The sequence below is a fragment of the Oncorhynchus keta genome, chromosome 2, assembly GCF_023373465.1.
Source record: "Oncorhynchus keta strain PuntledgeMale-10-30-2019 chromosome 2, Oket_V2, whole genome shotgun sequence".
NCBI classification, from domain to species: domain Eukaryota; kingdom Metazoa; phylum Chordata; class Actinopteri; order Salmoniformes; family Salmonidae; genus Oncorhynchus; species Oncorhynchus keta.
Window position 1 is genome coordinate 26,016,034 of NC_068422.1, and position 21,401 is coordinate 26,037,434.

The window sequence follows — 21,401 nt, forward strand, 5'->3', positions numbered from 1 at the left end:
TCTACCAAATACACTTAATTAGTATGTCAACTTCTGACCCACGGGGAATGTGATTCAAGAAATAAAAAGAAATGTGATTTTCTGGATGTTTTTTTCTCATTTTGTCTGTCATAGCTGAAGTGTACCTATGATGAAAATTACAGGCCTCTCTCATCTTTTTAAGTGGGAGAACTTGCACAATTGCTGGCTGACAAAATACTTTTTTGCCCCACTGTATCTCCCTGGCATATTACATAATTTATGCAGCAGCATACAATACATTTTTGGACTCACCTTGTTGTGCAGTGCTCACTTGAACAGGAAGGTAACACAGCAGTCCTTGGTGCTTATGATGCTTTCAAAACAACTGGAGGCTGGATTTACAATTCCGAGTTGGTTGACCGTTCAAAATATATTTTCCCAGTTGGAGCTTGTTTATTCCCAGTTGTTTTGAACTCACCGAAGTGAAGTCAAGTTTTCACAGTTCCGAGTTAGTAGTTTTGAGCGTGGCACAAATTATGCTTCATTGACAGCATGGCTAATGTTAAATGTTTATCATTTTAAACTTTGAAAAGAGCCCCTTAATCCCAGATTTGGGACCACACAGCCAGTCACTGATTCCTTCCAAACCACTCGTTGAATTTACGATTCCCAACTTGTGTAATGTTTATGTCCAATGGCCTTTGAGCACCCAATACGTTTTATCTATAACTTCTCTTCACATGACAAGGATTAAGAAAGATTTGCCAGTAGATTGTCGACTTGATTCATGATGATGACTATTAGCTAAGATTGTGAAAGTATTACCTTTATTTAACTAGACAAGTCAGTTAAGAACAGATTCTTATTTTCAATGACAGCCTAGGAACAGTGGGTTAAATGCCTGTTCAGGGGCAGAATAACCTTGTCAGCTTGGGGGTTTGAACTTACATCCTTCCAGTTACTAGTCCAACACTCTAACCACTAGGTTACCCTGCCACCTTAGTATGTTGACATGATCAGTCCAATCAAAGCTACTTTACATATAACATGATTTAAAGTAATTTTATCTGTGGCCAATGACCTTGAGCCTTCTTGGATGGGCACTTCTAATATAACACCCGAAGGGAGAGAATTTTCAAGGTCTCCTCTTACACTTGGCAGTGATGTAATCCCCATGAGTGACAGAACACTGAGCCAATCACGGCGCAACGCTCCGTATTTGAAAGCACTGAACTAGGCTGAAACACCTGCATTTGGAGCCGCCTTACTCAAGCAAACAAAAAACAAAACAAAGGAGACCATGTTTGTATGTGGCTTTATTAACTCTGATATATTATTTTTACATTGTTTGCAAATTGTTATGTGACACATTTAAATTAATGCAAAAATAACATGTTAGATTGTTGAAGAGAGGGAAAGATTGAAGTGTAGGGTCATTGAGGTTGGACGGGATTTTGGGGATGGGGCCAGGGTCTATAAGATGTTAGTATGGCTCTTTTTTATTTTCTCAGAAGTACTGAGTTAGGTAGGAGGATTTTGACATTTGGAGCCAATGTTGTAAACCGTGAACGATCACACACTCCAGTAAAGTAGGTAGCAGCATGCACCTTTAATGTTTGTTTGCGGACCGCCATTATTACTCAATAAAAATATAAACGCAACATGCAACAATTTGAAATCAGTCAATTGAAATTAACATAACATTTTCTGATAAATGCTCTGGTTGACATAACTGCAATCAGCATGCCAATTGCACACTCCCTCAAAATTTGAAACATCTGTAGCATTATGTTTTGTCACAAAACTGCATGTTTTAATATGCCTTTTAGTGCCCCCAGCACAAAGTACACCTGTGTAATAATCATGCGGTTTACTCAGTTTCTTGATATGCCACACCTGTCAGGTGGATTAATTATCTTGGCAAAGGAGAAATGCTCACTAACAGGGATGTAAACATTTGTGCACAAAATTTTAAAGAAATAAGCTTTTTGTACATATGGAACATTTCTGGGATCTTTTATTTCAGCTCATGAAACCAACTTTACACATTGCATTTATATTTTTTTCTTCAGTATAAGTTGTCGAGTCAAATATACTGTATCCATTTTAAGTCTACATTTAGCAAAAATGAATTCTCTTACACATTTTGGGCAGTTAGCTGGCTAACTCATTGGAACAGCGCCCAGTTAAGGTGTTCTCATTCATAGGTTGGGTTTGCTCCAAGCAGAACTCGGCTAGGCGAAGTGAACAGCTGCGCTCGCATATTCCGTTAGAATACATTCATTTGAAAAACGAGAATAAGGTGGCAATATTACTTTTTGTCACTCTTAAGACGCCATAGCCAGTACATTCCTCAAATTAGTCCGAATGAATCTAAGATAACTCAAATGTGTAATTAATTTTCCAGAGGTCTTAGTTGCGCAACTTTTCAAGATGATCGGTACAGTATATCTCAAGTGAAAAAATGTCCATGAACTAGTAGTCTGCAATTGAATGACAACACACTTCATTGAAGACTCCCTACTGTTGACCAATAACAGACGAAGGGGCATAGACTTCGGCTAGCAAACTTCAGCTTGCCACAAGAAAAATTTGGTTGAACAGTCGGAAAAAAAACCTGCCGAATGCTGCTGAACACCAAAATGAACAAAAACGTCAAAAACAATTGTCATATATGCAAACTGTTTAACGTTGGGTGACAAAAATAACCAGAGGGGTCACAGTCAGCGAACGGTTCTAAAAACAGAAATAACTTCAAATCGAGTGCAAACAAAAATAGAAAACAAGTGCAAATAGTAAAATGAATTAATAGAACTGCCACAGTTTCTGTAGATAGGATTTGTCTTTTGCATTGTGCAACAAAGTGCATGAAAAAAAAAAAATATTGTAACATTTCTTCACTTGAAGTGATTTACCTGAGAAAAAACACGCAGACAGTTGGGATAATGGCACCCTATTCTCTGGTCAAAAGGGAATAGGGCGCCATTTTGGATTCAGCTTTAGTCTAGAGTCTAGATGACAGTTGGCCTAGACCGGTACAATTATATATAGATGCAGCCGGGTTGTCTTCCGTTGCAGTCTTCTTCTCTGGTTTCTCTCAGTCTCCCCTTCATTCTTCACCTTTCTCCTCCATCTCTGAATCTTTCTCTAAATTGCCCCTCTTCTCAGTCTCTCCTTCAGTCGGTCCTTTTCTTCCCTCCTCCACTGCTGATGCTTCCCTTTTTTCTGTGACCCTCTCCTCCGCCTTGACTACTGTCCATTTTTCCTCCATCTTTCGTTCCTCACCTGACTCCTCTAAAGTAAGTTCCATCCGCTCCTCTTCCAACTCATCCATCTTCAGCAACTTCTCCTCCCCTTCTAGAATCTCCTTCTCCATGGCAAAGTATTTTTCTGACATCTCTCCTCTTTCATCCTCCATGGCCAAAGCCTTTTCTGCAATCCTCTCCTCCTTATCCTCCTCTTCTCCTTTCACCACTTTCCCCTCTTCATCCTCCATGGCCAAGTATTTTTCCGGTGTCTCTCGTCTTTCATCCTCCATGGACAAAGCATTTTCTGCAATCCTCTCCTCGTCTTCTCCTTTTCCTTCCAACTCCATGACTGTCTCCTCATCCTCTCTCTCCTCTTCTCTCTCCCTGTGGGAGTGTTTGCTCTCCTGGCTGCTGCTCACTGCGTCCTCAGGCAGAGGCTGCCAGTAGTCATACAGTTTACCCTGGAGGCAACAGAAATATTGCATTACTATAAAACACATCACACTGCTATCAAACATGAATTACTACAGCTTACCCTGGAGGGAGGGAACATACATTATTAGAGCAGTTTCTCTCTGCAATGATAAATACACAGAATTAAACCAAACACAGCTCTGCGATACCATAGTTTACCCTGGCAGTACTTCCCAGCAGTATATAAACTCAGCAAAAAAAGAAACATCCTCTCACTGGCAAGTATTTTGGCTGCGTTTATTTTCAGCAAACTTAACATATGTTCGTACAAATATTTACACAAGATACAACAACTGAGACATAAACTGACAAGTTCCATAGACATGTGACTAACCTGAAATTGGATAATGTGTCCCTGAACAAGGGGGGGTCAAAATCAAAAGTAACAGTCAGTATCTTGTGTGGCCACCAGCTGCATTAAGTACTACAGCGCATCTCCTCCTCATGGACTGCACCAGATTTGCCAGTTCATGCTGTGAGATGTTACCCCACTCTCCCACCAAGGAACCTGCAAGTTCCCGGACATTTCTGGGGGGAATGGCCCTAGCCCAGAATGAGCAGTATGGCTGGTTGCATTGTCATGCTGGAGGGTCATGTCAGGATGAGCCTGCAGGAAGGGTACCACATTAGGGAGGAGGATGTTTTCCCTGTAACGCACAGCGTTGAGATTGCCTGCAATGACAACAAGCTCAGTCCGATGATGCTGTGAAACACCTCTCCATACCATGACGGACCCTCCACCTCGATCCCGCTCCAGAGTACAGGCCTCAGAGTGAAGCTCATTTCTTTGACGATAAATGCGAATCCGACCATCACTCCTGGTGAGACCAAACCGCGACTATTCAGTGAAGAGCACTTTGTGCCAGTCCTGTCTGGTCCAGCGACGGTGGGTTTGTTGCCCATAGGCGACGTTGTTGCCGGAGATGTCTGGTGAGGACATGCCTTACAACAGGCCTCCAGCCTCTCTCAGCCTATTGCGGACAGTCTGAGCACTGATGGAGGGATTGTATGTTCCTGGTTTAACTCGGGTAGTTGTTGTTGCCGTCCTGTACCTGTCCCGCAGGTGTGATGTTTGGATGTACTGATCGTGTGCAGGTGTTGTTACACGTGATCTGTCACTGCAAGGACGATCAGCTGTCCATCCTGTCTCCCTGTAGCGCTGTCTAAGGCATCTCACAGTACGGACATTGCAATTTTTTGCCCTGGCCACATCTGCAGTCCTCATGCCTCCTTGCAGCATGCCTAAGGCACATTCACACATATGAGCAGAGACCCTGGGCATCTTTCTTTTGGTGTTTTTCAGAGTCAGTAGAAAGGCCTCTTTAGTGTCCTAAGTTTTCATAACTGTGACCTTAATTGCCTACTGTCTAAACTGTTAGTGTCTTAATGACCGTTCCACAGGTGCATGTTCATTAATTGTTTATGGTTCATTGAACAAGCATGGAAAACAATCTTTAAACCCTATACAAATGAAGATTTGTGAAGTTATTTGGACAAATTTTCTTTGAAGGACAGGGTCCTGAAAAAGGGATGTTTCTTTTCTTGCTGAGTTTAGAATACTTCTAGCTATGTCTTTATGTACTGTAGTTATGCCATGGTCTACCTGGAGAGGCCTGGTTCTCTGGACCAGCACCTGCCACTTGGTGTAGATCCTGGCTACAAAGTCTTTCACCTGGAGAGGGGGAGGGAGAAAGAAAGACGAGAAAGATAGAGCGGAGAGAGAGGAAGTGAGCAAAGGGGGGTTAAGAGCAGTTTAACCAGAGAGATCATATCATTGATGCATTTATGTGGGTTACAGATCCATTGAAATGTCTATATGGAAGGAGTGACCACATACCTTGCTCCTGTACAGCATCTTCTCACTCTCCCTGATGTCACACTTGATATGTTTCTCCAGCTCAGCACATAGCAACAACAACTGGTTCTTCTGCTCCGGAGGGAAGAACTCAAAGTTGGTGGCTTCGTTAGCCAGGGCCAGGAGGCTGTAGCAGAGGTAGTAAGCCTGAAAACAACATGTTAATTAGGCATCAAACAGAAGTACACTGACTGAACCGGGGAGGGACTACTTGGATTATTGGTCCCAATAAAAGAAATATTTTTGTTGAAGTCACTGTTCATTGTCTGACCTAATGAACAAAACCCTAGTACTCCTGATTTACATGAACAACAGGGGTATACTAATTAGGAACCAGAAGGAAGCAAACAAACCTAAGCTGGGAGTGTCTAGCTGCTGCACTTGTTTTGTTGCATAAACATTTTCTGTTGCAAAATGACCCTTATATACCCTGGTAAATAACCCTTTGCTGACCTGCTGGTCCAGAGAGGCACAGTCCTCTTCCTCCTCTTCCCTCTCTCTGTGTGCGTTTTGACTCCTCCTGAAGGAGGTGGCCAGGCCCCGAAGGAGTGAGGATGGGCGCATGCGAGGGAGGTACCGACGCAGGTCTGACAGCTGGAACTCTGTATTGGAGGGCCTGTAAGTGCATCTGATGTTCAGCAGCTTGGAGATGGCCGACACACTGAGGTGTCTCCTGAGTTGCTTGCCGCGAATGTTGTCTGGCAGTAGCTGGACCAACCAGCGCAGGTTGTGGTGGTCATCACTCAGGTCAATCAGCGACATGCAGATCCTGGGCAGCTACAGGATGAAACAGGACATAGATCAACATGAGACAGCAGAAAAAACACACACAAAAGTGACATGAGTTTACCTAGCGAAGGAAAGAAAGGTCAACCAAGAGAAAGAACAACATTTTGACATTGTCTTGGTTTAGGAGGGGAATTCCCTTTTCAACCTCATGTATTAAATCGCCAGTGTCTACTTTTGTCAAAATGGTGCATGTCTACATTCAGCAGCTAAAAAGATAAGGTCCTAAACAAGTCCTCGAATACATGATCAGAGTAGGATTTTAAAAAATGTCAGCGTCCGAAATCGGTCTTGCCTACTTACGGAAACTACATGCTGTGTATCATACAACACAGGCGATCATACAACACTTACATCGTACTGTGGAGTTAAATTGAAAGCAGTAAGCAACACATTCATTCTGAGAATGAATTTGAGTTTATATTGACAAATGTGCAATTGCATTCAATTCCCGCCATTTGTTAATTTTGGTATAGCGCGTCATCCTGTAATTATCAGCTGTTGTCAGCTTACCTTTATTAAACTAAGCAAGTCAGTTAAGAACAAATTCTTATTTACAATGACGGCCTAGGAACAGTGGGTTAATTGCCTTGTTCAGGGGTAGAACGACAGATTTTTACCTTGTCAGCTCAGGGATTCGATCCAGCAACCTTTTGGTTACTGGCCCAACGCTCTAACCACTAGACTACCTGCCGTCCCAATCACACGTGGGTCTGGAAATAATTATATTCCTCCATATTGTGCTCCAAATTCTATTAGATGAAAAGCTGAAATGAGTATGACATCCTGGAATTTAAAGTACTCAAACATCTAAATTCGACATACGATAAAAACATGACATTTTTGCATTCCCAAAATGCCTACTATTTATAACGGAAGTACGAGTATTCAGACATGGCCAGTGATTTTCAAAACCCGCAATGCTTTCCAGCCAGAGGGAGGGCATTTCCTTGCTCCCCATGTAACCACACGTTTATTCAAATGTTTTTACTTTCACCACATCATATTGAACTTTTTCACTTTGGACTCAATTCAATCCGTAGTGCTGAAGAGCGCTGCACTACAGCTCGATAGAAATGTAAAAGGTAATGCTCCCCACGTTAGAAGAGACGACAGTCACGGTAAACGATGCATATGTCAGCTCAAATCGGAAATTACCTTTATATTTCGATTGTGCTGTTTCGCTGAACTTCAGCGATACCGATTGAATAGAAATCTTTATCTTTACAAAACAGATGTGATGTTTTCACATGTATGGTGCTGGAAATAATGAATTACATTTTGGAAAGTGGTGGAATTGCCCTTTAAGTATTGTTACGCTTAATTAGACAGCGGACACAGGCAAGTCGGAGATTAAGTTTGAAAGGCTGAGAGGGGGACTGAACCCACAACCATCGGGGTTATACATGACTGTTTTCTACTGGACCACGCAGGAGAAAGAAATGAAAGGTTGACTGACCATGACGTCCCAGTCCCTGATGCTGCTGATCAGGTTGCGCAGTAGAGAGCGGAGGTGCTCAGTGGGCTGGAGGGTGAGCTGTGTGTCCAAGCCCACTCTGCTCACCACCGTCAGGAGTAACAACAGTTCTCCGTCACTGTAGGCCCGCGGGCACAACGACGTACATTGAGACAGGTACTTGATGACGCTATCAAAGTTGTGTTCAGGGAAAGTGCTGAGCTCCTTCTTACTGGACAGGCTCTCTGTGCTGATCTGGAAGCCCTCTCTACACAGACAAACACACAGGTAGTTATTATCAGTCTATCATCACATTTTTATGAACAAAGTTTATATTGACACATGCTTACAGCAGGTCTCCCTCAGTGAAGGGGGGTTGTAGGTTCTCCAGGGGGAACAGGGTGACGAAGGGAACCCCCATGTTCATCAAGACCAGGGTCACGTCTCCAACACTGGGCACCCACACCTCAAAGCGCTCATTCTTATTCAGCATCATGTGTTCAGCAGCGGAGCAGGCAATATCTTTAAGGGCCTTTAGTACCTGATGACAGGTCAGCTTGTCTGAGTGGACTGACACCATCTACAGGAGGGAGGGAGAGATAGATAGTCAAGTCTTTCTTTAATAAGCCATCCTCATTTGATTAACCCTCCTCCGCTAAAAACACATTGCATACCACGAGAGAGAGAAAGACAGATCCATCCATTGGCACATTTAATTCAAGCAATTATTCAAACAAATCTATTTGTAAAAGGGGGTGTGGAATAGTACCTGGAAGAGCCAAAGGGTCACCTGGGGAGGGCAGGGGGAGGAGCGGTAGGCTCTCTGGATCAGCTCGGAACTGACATGGGACCTGAACTGGTCTGGAGTGGACCTGCGAGATACCAAGGGGGAGGGAGAGAGAGAAAATGAGGGTGATGGGAGCAAGAGAGATTAGAACTAAACATTGAACTGCCTCTCTTTCAGCCTGTTCACTCACACAAAAAGTCTTACCAGAGTAGTGTTTTCTGAGCGGTGTCTCGAGGGGAGACGTTGCAGTGTCTCAGCTGCAGTGTGTGTTGGCTGAAAAGACGGCCAAAGTTGTCCAGGCTAAACATCGCTTCGCCGGGGTGCAGGTCTCGGATGGCACTGGACACCACCGAGAAACGCTGCAGGAACTCCCTGGGCGGAGAAGAATGTGGAATTGTGGTCATTACACCATTTCCCAGTGGTCTCCAAACTGCTGTCGTGCCTCCTCTGTTGTTACTTTTGTTTGTGTGAAATGGCCTCCTCTATGTGCTCTCCTACTCTGCATTTAAGTGTGTGTGTGTGTGTTAAGCGTATGTGCTGTTACCTCTGCTGGTGGGAGATGGCCGCCTCCATGTTCTCTGCGCTCTCATCCTCCTCCTCCTCCTCCGCCAGTCTCAGCAGGTTCTCCTCACAGGAGAGACGCAGCTTGGTCTCCATCTCCTTAGACCTTGGGGGAATAACCATGACATTGCACACATTATGACATAGTACGCATACGATATGACATAGAAGTCTTGTTGAAGCAATGCAGAGACCTCTACATCTCCTTAAACAAGGGGGGGGGGGGGTGGAGACAAGGGCAGAACAATGTCATGTCACGTTGTCATTTTAAAGCAATGTAGTGATTTTGCCATCACCTTGACCCACATGGAGAAAATAGCACCAATAATAGTCAGGTATGATAAAGCAATACCTTTGAATGCTCTCCTTTTCCTTCAGCATCTCGTCCAGGTTGTTCCTGTAACTCGTGGGTTTGGCTTTAGACGTCACAGGCTGCCAGAGAGAACACACAAACGTCATCACCTCATTTAGACCGAGTTCATACTAGTGTAACACTGTAATATGCTTCTACACCTGCATTGCTTGCTGTTTGGGGTTTTAGGCTGGGTTTCTGTACAGCACTTTGAGATATCAGCTGATGTACGAAGGACTATATATATAAATACAATTTTATTTTTTGATTTAATATTGTTAGTGACGACTTGGGATATGTAGTCCACTATTTTTCTGCACCTCAAATGAGTAATTTGAATTTTTCTAACCTTCTACTGTAGGTTAACCAAACACAACCAAACGACATGCTAGAAAGTAGCTGCTACATTGTTGCTATACTGCACATTTAAGCCTACTTCAAAACTGGAACATTACAATGAGTAAATACACATTTAAACAATAATCTTGAGTCCCAAATGGCACCCCATAGAGCATTACTTTTGACCAGGGTCCATAGGGACACCATTTGGAACACAGCCCTAAGAAAGTAGCATTTTACCAGCTGGCTGTGGTGTCGGGGCCCAACAGGGGTGCTGGGTGCAGTGAAGGTTCCTTTCTCTGGGGTGTCTGGGGGGCGGGCGGTACGGTCCAGGATCTGCTGCAGGGATGGCAGCTCGTCCTCACTGCTGCTGCTGCTGCTGCTGGCCTGAGATAGCTCCAACTCTAGACCCAGGTCGAGGCCTAGGCCCAGCTCAACATCCAGAGGGTCCTCCTCCAGAAATATCAGACTTTTCTGGGGATTGTCCAGCTTGCTTCTTTTTTCTCCTTCCTCAAGGAATGATAAACTCTTCTGGTCTCCTTCCTTCCTCTTTTCACCCTCCTTTCCTTTTCGGTCCAATCGTGAGGTGGGAGAAGGGAGGAAGGAAGAGCTGGTGCTGGCTTTGAAGTCTGCAGTCCCCATGTTAAACGACTCGTCCTTACACAAGGATGAGGACTTTGCGGAGGCTGAGAGGGGGATAGTTTTCAGGGCGGAAGACTCATTCTTGAGGTTGGCATGCTCATCCATAGGTGACTCCAAGCCCGCTGAAGGAATACCAAGAGATCTGGGTCCTGCCTCTGTCTTAACAGACTCATCCGCAAACCGTCTCACAGCGGGAAAAGTAGGACTCGTTTTCAGTTTGGATGCGACATCCTCCATCGTAACAGACTCATCCTTAGGGGATGATGGCTTCCCTGAGGAAGTGCAGGTGATGGTCCTGTATGAGGCGGTCTTTAATTTAGTCAAGTCAGTCCCGCACGACTCCAGCCTTAAAAAAGAGGGAGAGTAGATGTTAGGGCCCAGGAGTAGTTTAGAGGGGTCCACTGCCGCTACCTTACAGGGAAAGATATTGGGGCCAGAGATTCGCTCCGAGGGGGAGATTTGGGGGATTTTTCTGGGGCTTGTTACAGAGGTGGGCTGCAGTCTTTTAGAAGCACCACAGACTGTAGCCGACACACCAGACACAAGAATCTTGTGTACAGAGGGCGACCCGTCTACTCTCTGGGGACCGGAGGAAAAGGTCATTGCTGCTCTCGACAGGCTAGAGGTTATGGGGTCAGGAGTGAAAAGGTCATTCAGGTCATCCGACAAGGCCGACATTCCCCGGGGGCGAGTGACGTTTCGGTTCTGTGCCAATCCGAGATGGCGCAGAGAACTAGAGCAGTTAGAGTATGAGCTGTGAGACCTCGAGACAGGTTTGGGGGTTCTTCTGTCGGTGCGACCTGTCGGTTCTCTTCCTCTACTCTCTGGCGCTCTTGCTCTGCCCTCTTTCCCTCTGCTGCATTCTCCTCTACTAGCACTTTTGACAGGCAAGTTCGCTGGGTGACCGGATTGGAGATTACTACCACTATAAACAGATTGAGGGTTGACAGATTGGTGATTCATTCCACTGTATCTACACTGAGGATTGCTATTCTCCCTCACACTGTTCCTGCATGGTGGTTGTCCTCGGTTGTTAAAGACCTGCCTCGCAGGCTTGGGTGAAGGGAGTGGAGAAGTAGGAACAATCTCCATCCCTCTCGCCATCCCTCCCTCCGTCTTCTTAGGGGTGAGACGCTCCTTCAAACTCAGAATAGGACCTGAGTTCAGACTGTTTTTCATGAAGACTTTCTTCAGGTAGGATGGGCTGGGGGGTGGTATTTACAACAGAGCATTTAGCCATCGCAAACCAGACTAAATAGACAAAATATCACAATCAGCAAGATTTACAGCTTTTCAATCATTATTTCAATTGATGATATATTCATTGATTCATGTAAAAAATAACTTAGAAATGCCTTATGAGCCTAGATAGTACAATTATCTAACTTATCAGAACCCAAAATATAAGGTTGGCTTACTCCATTGTCTGTCTTTCTGTAGCAATTTTCAGCAAGTACACTTCATGCAAAGTTAACCCTAATAGTAATTGCCCAATGGGGACAAATCAAGTTTTTAAAATGTTTATTTCACCTTCATTTAACCAGGTAGGCCAGTTGAGAACAAGTTCTCATTTACAACTGCAACCTGGCCAAGATAAAGCCAAGCAGTGCGACAAAAACAACAGAGTTAAACAAACAAGCGTACAGTCAATAACATAAAAGAAAAGAAAAATATACTTTTCTATGTGGTGTTTGCAAATGTAGAAGAGTAGAGGGGTAAGGCAATAAATAGGCCATAGAGGCAAAAATAATTACAATTTAGCATTAATACTGGAGTGATAGATGTGCAGATCATGATGTGCAAGTAGAGATACTAGGGAGCAAGAGGGTAAGTAATAATATGGGGATGAGGTAGTTGGGTGTGCTATTTACAGATTGGCTGTGTACAGCGGATGCTTAAAGTTAGACAGGGAGATAAGACTCCAGCTTCAGAGATTTTTGCAATTCGTTCCAGTCATTGGCAGCCAAAGGAAGTGTTGGATTTGGGGATGACCAGTGCAATATACCTGCTGGAGCGCGTCCTACAGGTGGGTGTTGCTATGGTGACCAGTGAGCTGAGATAAGGTGGGGCTTCACCTAGCAGACTTATAGATGACCTGGAGCTAGCGGGTTTGGCGACGGATATGTAGTGAGGGCCAGCCAACGAGAGCGTACAGGTCGCAGTGGTGGGTAGTATATGGGGCGTTGGTGATCAAATGGATGGCACTGTGATAGACTACATCCAGTTTGCTGAGTAGAGGGTTGGGGGATATTTTGTAAATGACATCGCCGAAGTCAAGGATCGGTAGGATAGACAGTTTTACGAGGGTGTTTGGCGTGTGAGGCTTTGTTGCAAAATAGGAAGCCGATTCTAGATGTAATTTTGGATTGAAGATGCTTAATGTGAGTCTGGAGAGTTTACAGTCTAACCAGACACCTAGGCATTTGTAGTTGTCCACATATTCTAGGTCAGAATCGTCCAGAGTAGTGATGCTAGTCGGGCGGGAGGGTGCGGGCAGCAATCGGTTGAAGAGCATGCACAGTTTTACTTGCATTTAAAAGCAGTTGGAGACCACGGAAGGAGTGTGGCACTGAAGCTCATTTGGAGGTTTGTTAACACAGTGTACAAAGAAGGGCCAGATGTATACATAATGGTGTCGTCTGCGTAGAGGTGGATCAGAGAATCACCAGCAGCAAGAGCAACATTGATCTATACAGAGAAAAGGAGTCGGCCCGAGAATTGAACCCTGTGGCACGCCCATAGACTGCCAGAGGACCGGACAACAGGCCCTCCGATTTGACACACTGAATTCTATCTGAGAAGTAGTTGATGAACCAGGCAAGGCAGTCATTTGAGAAGCCAAGGCTATTGAGTCTGCCGATAACAATGCGGTGATTGACTAGTCGAAAGCCTTGGTCATGTCGATGAAGACGGCTGCACAGTAGTCTTTTATCGATGGCAGTTATGATATCGTTTAGTACCTTGAGCGTGGCTGAGGTTCACCCATGACCAGCTCGGAGACCAAATTGCATAGTGGAGAAGGTACAGTGGGATTCGAAATGGTCGGTGATCGGTTTATTATCTTGGCTTTCAAAGATTTTAAAAAGGGCAGGGCAAGATGGATATAGGTCCATAACAGTTTGGGTCTAGAGTGTCTCCCCCTTTGAAGAGGGGGATGAGCGAGGCAGCTTTCCAAACTTTGGGGATCACAGACGATACGAAAGAGGTTGAATAGGCTAGTAATAGGGGTTGCAACAATTTCAGCGGATAATTTTAGAAAGAGAGGGTCCACGTTGTGTTGAATGTCTACCCTTCTCACCTGGCTGTTCCATAGGGTGGGTGACTGGTACAGATAGGGGCGGGGCTTGAGTTTGGCCTATAGTCCTCCGGACGCAGTTTCTTATTGGCCTTTTCCTCCCCTTTCGTTCTCTCCTCCAAGTCTGGGTTTCTACCCCTCTTCTGTGACAGGGATTTGGTGCCTACTGGTGGGAGAAAGCAGCAGCAGCATCAAAAACAACAACTCAAATAGTTCAAAAAGTAAAATACTATAGAATGAGTAAGTGGGTTCTAGAAAGGCCCTTCAATAGATGTTAAAATTACATTTTTCATAAAACGAGGGGGAAAAAGTCATTTAACACACATTACAATAAAACAGAGTCCCACTAGATTACAACTCTATTTTTCCATCAGCTAACTGCTGCACTTCATGCGAAGTTAGCCAGAATTTACATGGTTTACTACTCTCAACAAATCATTAGTCAAATGACAGAGGGGCATCAGAAACTACTATACTTGCCTGCATCAGCATTGTTACTGTATAAAAACAACATTGAAACATCATTTGGAGATGGTTACCCTACTGATTTGTTTATAGACTACATTTACACAGGTTCAGTAATCTATTCAGCAATCTAAACTAAGAGGTCTAGGATGTGCTTGATATTTTACATAAGTTAGGTATAATTTGTACCTGGAGTGAACAGTTTGCTAGTTTGAGTGGTTCCTCTGTTGTCCAGGGAACCACCACTCTGCGGAAAAACAAACATATTAGTCATTTATATTATACAGAGCGACTTACAGGTGTGAGTGCCTACATTTTTGTACTGGTCCCCTGTGGGTATCGAACCCACAACCCTGGCGTTTTAGGCACCATGCTCTACCAACTGAGCCAATATCAACATCAGTAGATGGATTTCCCTCCAAATGGTGACAGATTGCACGCAAATATTCTCAAATCTGCATTAAAACCAATAGTCACATTTTTCCAATAGAGATGTTTCCATCCAATTGACTTGTTGTCGATAAAAAGGCTATGCGTGACGACATAGTGCACATAAAATAACCTTTGCAGTTAAATAAAATATACAAGTTAAATGGGTTTCCATCGCATTTGTCATAAAAAATGTTGAGTTATATAGCAAAGGTGCCCACTCTGGTCTTGATAGGTGCTCTCTAACCCAGTGGTTCCCAGACTGTGGGGGGGCACAGTGTGTCATGAACAGTGCTTGTGCCCATAGAAATAGATGTGGGGTGCTGGATGTTCCCCAATGCTGGAAGGGGGACCTGGGTGAAACATTTTGGGAACCCCTAGCCAACAGCTTGCAGATACAGTGCGGGTAGGTTGCCAACATGAGATTATTTTTATTTGTCAAACGGCAGCCAAGCATCAATCGTCATGTCACCAGAATAAGACTTCATATTTATTGGCAAGGAGCACCAAGCTCATCACTGTGCACATTCACCACCCTGTGAAGTTCATAACTTATTTTATCTGTAGCCTAATAAACTGCATGCTTTCCCAAGTCGTAGAGGGAGGACCAGACATGTCATTGCCCAACTCCAAATTTACTTCGATATGATGGTTATTACATCAATATTAGTGCATAAAGGAGTTTCCACCTCCATTTCACAAAAAGATCCCACCTTGTATAGCGTATTTTGTTTTATCAACATTTGGAAAGTTTACAGACAAATGTGCTGTTCATTCACAAGTCTGTCGTGAATGTTTTTTATTCCACATAAAAAAGGTTGGATGGAAACCTTATTATTGAATTGTAATTATTGAACTGTGTAAGGTGAGAGTTTAGATTATGGTCTGTGTTTGTATCTGCTGCTGACACCACGTTTCGGGATCAATATAGATCTTTATCCATCTACCTGCTGTGGATTGACAGGGCTACACATGGTGTGTGACAGTGGACAACCGTTCTTCATTGTGTCCTTCTTGTCGTCACCTGCTGTGTACTGGGGGGTAGACTGGAGGGGCAAGCCAGCAGTAAACAGAGCGCTAGAGCTCCCAACATCACTGATGCCTGTTCCCGTACCAACCCTAGGGTCCAAGGTTATACTCCTAGAGGGGTTAGGGGTCACAGGGCTGTGGGAAGTCTGTATCTTCCTGGTGATGGGGTTTGTTAAGTTGGCCTTGCCATCCTTGGCTTCATCCCCACCTCCACCCCCAGAAGCTCGGTGATGCACCCCTGGCAGTTGGGGAGGGTGAGGTCCAGGAGAGGGCTTGGCCCTCACTGGGTCCAGTCCTGGGCTTGTCAAGGGTGGCACTCGTTTTGGCAGGGGGTGCGTGTTCGGGTTGGACAGGCATCCGCGGGGCTGAGAGGGTTTCATGGGGGTCACCTGGAGGTAGGAGGCGGCCGGGGAGGGTTTGGGACCAGGCAACCCTAGAGGGATGACATCTTTGATTGCAAACACAGGAGGAAGAACGACACAGGTGTAAGCAAATAAACCAGCAGAGATATAACCCAGCACCATACGGATGAACCATCCCCTCCCAGTGCACCACAAGTTTGCTCAAAACAAAAACGTACACTGTATTAATGCAGGTTAACAGCCCAAAAGCATTTTGTGGCCCACCACTATACGAAGGGCAACAAGATATTATTAACCAATTTATGCTAACTCAAAAAGTATTTTCAGAATACAGGGAAAGTGAGCAAGTAATAGTTCTGAGTTTGAGCCCAGAATAATCATGTAAGCTATATAGTTTGTTATGGTTATTGTGCCAAGGTGTCAAACAAAATGCACAAAGCCAGACAAAGAAACAGACACCACGCAGAAGCAGCCAGGGTTTTGACGCAGTTCAAGGGTTAGTGTAACCATAACACCAAATGACACAACAATGAAGCATTATGCTGTAGCCTGTTATTGCGCCAAGTCACAACGCAATAAAAAAACTAAAACATTATCTGTTTCTCACCTGCATTGGTGCAGGGTAGCCTAGTGGTTAGAGCGTTGGACTAGTAACCGGAAGGTTGCAAGTTCAAATCCCCGAGCTGACAAGGTACAAATCTGTCGTTCTGCCCCTGAACAGGCAGTTAGCCCACTGTTCCTAGGCAGTCATTGAAAATAAGAATTTGTTCTTAACTGACTTACCTAGTTAAATAAAGGTAAAATAAAAGATTATATATACAGCTGAAATCTGAAATTTACATACACCTTAGCCAAATACATTTAAACTCAGTTTCACAATTCCTGTCTTAGGTCACTTCATTTTAAGAATGTGAAATGTCAGAATAATAGTAGAGAATGATTTATTTCAGCTTTTATTTCATTCATCACATTCCCAGTGGGTCAGAAGTTTACATACACTCAATTAGTATTTGGTAGCATTGCCTTTAAATTGTTTAACTTGGATCAAACGTTTTGTGTCGCCTTCCACAAGCTTCCCACGATAAGTTGGGGGGAATTTTGTCCCATTCCTCCTGACAGAGCTGGTGTAACTGAGTCAGGTTTGTAGGCCTCCTTGCTCGCACACGCTTTTTCCATTCTGCACACTAATTTTCTATAGGATTGAGGTCAGGGCTTTGTGATGGCCACTCCAATACCTTGACTTTGTTGTCCTTAAGCCATTTTGCCACAACTTTAGAAGTATGCTTGGGGTCATTGTCCATTTGGAAGAGCCATTTGCAACCAAGCTTTAACTTCCTGACTGATGTCTTGAGATGTTGCTTTAATATATCCACATAATTTTCCATCCTCTCGATGCCACCTATTTTGGGAAGTTCACCAGGCCCTTCTGCAGCAAAGCACCCGAACAACATGAAGCTGTCACCCCTTTGCTTCACGGTTGGGATGGTGTTCTTCAGCTTGCAAGCCTCCCCCTTTGTCCAAACATAACAATGGTCATTATGGCCAAACTGTTCTATTTTTGTTTCATCAGACCAAAGGACATTTCTCCAAAAAGTACAATCTTTGTTCCCATGTGCAGTTCTTCCTCGCTGAGCAATCTTTCAGATTATGTCAATATAGGACTTGTTTTACTGTGGATATAGATACTTTTGTACCTGTTTCCTCCAGCATCTTCACAAGGTCCTTTGCTGTTGTTCTGGGATTGATTTGCACTTTTTGCACAGTGAATTAAAAGTGAAATAATTTTTCTGTAAACAATTGTTGGAAAAATGACTTGTGTCAAGCACAAAGTAAATGTCCTAACTGACTTGCCAAAACTATAGTTTGTTAACAAGACATTTTTGGAGTGGTTGAAAAACTAGTTTGAATGATTCCAACCTAAGTTTATGTAAACTTCTGACTTCAACTGTAAGTACAATCTCACTCCGTTACATTAGCACGTGACAATGCCTGAGGCAGCCACACGAAGCAGCAGGCACCACAGTTATCTACGTGTAGTGAAATCATGTGTGTTTGTATGTAGATAGGTTGCCTGAGTTCAGTGTTGTTTCATCAGTTGTGTCAAGATCTGAAACTCACCAATACTGCCTTTTGGAGACAAGTAGTCTGCAATTGATCTGTAACAACAGACAAAAGTCAGTCAAGAAATTATTCCCCAAAAAGTCAGGTTCAACATTATGCTGTATTTTAGTCAATTAAACATTAAAAATGGCATACGACAAGTCATTCATACAATGGAAAGAGCAACCTGACTGTGGCAAAGTATTTCAATTTTTATTTAACCTTTATTTAACTAAGCAAGTCAGTTAAGAACAAATTCTTATTTACAATGACGGCCTATACTGAAGTAGATGGGTTACACCTGTCAAACCTGTCTCGCTCACATACTTGTGCATTAACTAGGATACTAATAGTAAATTTGCTAGTTAGGCCTAATTGACAATAACACATTAAGTCTACAAAGCAATGTGTCTCACTCGTTAACTTAGTCTTAGCATTTAAAAAAAATCGTCTACAACGCAACACGTTTGGGTTTTTAACTTGCTACTCTAGCAACAAAATATTCTGTCGACTTGTAATATATTGCTATCTACTGTAGCTAGCTAGCACTCCACTAGCTAGGTGACGTTAGATAGCTCCCAATGTTTATTAGACTTCCGCCAGGAACATCTAGCTAGCGAGGTTACACATCTGTATGTGAGATGACTAACTTACAAAGCTAGTAATTACTAGTTATTACTAACAAGTCAAAAATGATAGACAAGCTCACAATGGTTAGTTTATGTTGCACAATACCGTCACAGATAGAACAATGAGACAGATGTTTCACCGGATGTATAAATCTGAAGCATCCGGTTGACGATTCCACTGAGGAAGACCAGTGGCAGAAATTAATTTTGGCCGTTCTACAAATGTTATCATCGATGGAACATTTGATCTCGATACAGTTTTTCTCTAGCCAAAACTACCTGTTACAAACACAATGGGCTAAGTTTAGTAGACTTTACCCTTTGCCACATTGTATAAAAAGTGCGTTGTTTAGGAGTGCACGTTCCAATTGGATTATTGCACACGCACACATCAGAGTAGGCGTTCCCTAACGGAAATGTGCAACGCCCCAATAGGATCTCGCTAGCTCGTGCTTGGCTCTGCCCACAAGCTTGCTTGTTCTGCCCACTATCGTTCATGTGCTCCCATTGGAAAGGACAGTTAGTGGTATATCTTTTGTTAGTTATAAACAATCTTAGGTAGCGTTAGCTAGCATTTATTTAGCTAGCTAGCTATATCTTCTGGAACGCAGTTAGTTTCTTACCTCCCATTTCCTTCAGATTGTATTTTTATGACAGAACAAGTTAACATTTAAATTGACTTCGCTATGTATTTGTTTCCGCATCAGACTATCAATACTGATACTTTACTTCCTTTCACTCTCCCGCCTGCAGTAAAGTTGTTATGATACCCGCCATTTTCGTTAATTTCCACAATGGGTGGGTCTAAACATGAATGCGGATTGGTTAAAACCGCATTTAAACCAGTGTCTATTCCACAAATTACCACCGACTAAATCTATTATATGAAAATGGCTATTTATGCTGTTCCATCTGACTGCGCAATCCACTGTCTCATCATCACATCCAGGCCATTTATAAACTTAATCTCCAATGTAAAAACCATTTAGACATTCTCACATTTCGTTTTCAACCGCGGATATTTGTATAAAACTTGCTGTCTGTCTCTTGACATTTGCTACATTGTTTCAATATTGAAATTCGATCTCCAGCTGTTGCATAGTAATGGACGTGTCTGGCAGTCGAAATCATGAATCAGCATCATTTTTATGGATATATACAATGAAATGACGTGACTGTAAATTCACCGTGGTTGGCTAGCTAACAAAGCAAGGGATAAGAACGTTACCAGCCAGTATGGCAATTGAACATTTAGAACGAACAACTGGGTCTTGTCCATAGAAACAGAGCAAGAAGATTTGACTGGGTCGTGTCTCTTGGGTAGCAACCCTAGATTTCTGTCGGGATTATACTTTGTGGAAGGATGCAATATACTGAACAAAAATATAAACGCAACAATTTCTTGGGTAGCATCCCTAGATTTCTGTCGGGATTATACCTTGTGGAAGGATGCAATATACTGAACAAAAATATAAACGCAACAATTTCAAATATTTTGCTGTGTACAGTTCATGAGGAAATCAGTCAGTTGAAATAAATACCAAAGGCCATATTCTATGGATTTCACATGACTGGGAGCCAGGCCCAGCCAATCAGAATGCGTTTTTTCCCTGGCAAATGGGCTGTATTACAGACAAAAATACTGTTCAGTACCCCACCCTCCCTCTCTGATGATCCCACAGGTGAAGAAGCCGGAAACTGTGCGCAGGCTTTTGTTTCAGCCCAGCACTAGCACACGTGATCTGACTAATTCTGTTCATGAACAGTTGATTTCAAAACAGGTGTATTAGTGAAAGGCTGTAACAAAACCCTGCACACCCTGTGGCTCTCCAGCGATCACTGTTCTCGGGCCTGGGCTGGCGTGGTTACACGTGGGCTGTGGTTGTGATGCCGATTGGACATAGAGGCAAATTCTCTAAAATGACATTGGAGACAGCTTATGGTAGAGAAATTAACATGTAATTATCTGGAAACAGCTCTGGTGGACATAACTGCATTCAGCATGCCAATTGTAAGCTCCCTCAAAATGTAGATGGCACAATTTTTTTTTTTTTTTAATTTACAGAAAGCCAGGGGCACACTAACACTCAGACACAGTTTACAAAGCATGTGTGTTTAGTGAGTCCACCAGGTCAGCGGCAGTAGGGATGTTCGGTTGAGAAATGCGTGAATTTGACGATTGTCCTATTCTGCTAAGCATTCAAAATGTAATGAGTACTTTTGAGTGTCAAGAAAAATGTAGAGTAAAAAGTACAATATTTTCTTAAGGAATGTAGCAAAGTAAAAGTAGTCAGAAATATAACTAGTAAAGTACAGATGCATTTTATTAGTCACATGCGCCGAAGACCTTAGCGAAATGCTTACTTATGAGCCCCTAACCAGCAGTGGTTAAAAAAAAGATAAATACCACCCAAAACTACTTAAATAGTACTTAAGTATTTTTACACCACTATTTGTTTGTGTAGTCTGAATAAATTAATATTTTTTTAAAATTATTATTATTATTTTTTTTAAATCATTGAGTATGTCAGTAACCAGTATAAAAGTGATAATGCATGGTTTGCCTGCCCTCGACAACACCCATGCCAAATATATCCTCCAAACACCGGCTTCTCTGGCATTATCACTTGA

General features: G+C 43.2%; 1 protein-coding gene across 12 annotated transcripts; it reads right to left on the bottom strand.

Moving 5' to 3' along the window:
• Positions 1-1,259: 1,259 nt before the first annotated feature.
• LOC118398644 (SMC5-SMC6 complex localization factor protein 2-like) lies at positions 1,260-19,839 on the bottom strand. Of its 12 annotated transcripts, XM_052474555.1 has the most exons (17): positions 19,394-19,631; positions 18,160-18,197; positions 16,649-16,780; positions 15,598-16,127; positions 14,411-14,468; positions 13,760-13,922; positions 10,060-11,665; positions 9,481-9,560; positions 9,112-9,234; positions 8,772-8,939; positions 8,550-8,652; positions 8,131-8,360; positions 7,784-8,048; positions 5,992-6,315; positions 5,521-5,685; positions 5,287-5,355; positions 1,260-3,670 (listed from the first exon to the last, which is right to left on the bottom strand). In XM_052474555.1, exons 4-17 carry the CDS (start codon positions 16,057-16,059, stop codon positions 3,071-3,073), a joined length of 4,416 nt encoding a protein of 1,471 aa, XP_052330515.1. In that variant the 5' UTR covers positions 16,060-16,127; positions 16,649-16,780; positions 18,160-18,197; positions 19,394-19,631; the 3' UTR covers positions 1,260-3,070. The 12 variants fall into 12 exon arrangements, with proteins under 12 accessions (XP_052330515.1, XP_052330512.1, XP_035650099.1 ...); XM_052474552.1 differs by lacking the exon at positions 16,649-16,780 and having other exon boundaries at positions 15,598-16,112; positions 19,394-19,632; XM_035794206.2 differs by lacking the exon at positions 16,649-16,780.
• Positions 19,840-21,401: the final 1,562 nt, after the last annotated feature.

Bases quoted from the DNA above. Each gene is read 5' to 3' on its own strand.
- LOC118398644 (XM_035794190.2), bottom strand. From the start codon at position 19,002: ATGATAACATTTGTAGAACGGCCAAAATTAATTTCTGCCACTGGTCTT. The intron at 8,049-8,130 runs GTAAGCATGTGT...TTGTCTGTGTAG, and splicing joins TTCACTGAGGGAGACCTGCT to AGAGGGCTTCCAGATCAGCA. The intron at 5,686-5,991 runs GTCAGCAAAGGG...TGTTGTTTTCAG, and splicing joins GTGCCTCTCTGGACCAGCAG to GCTTACTACCTCTGCTACAG.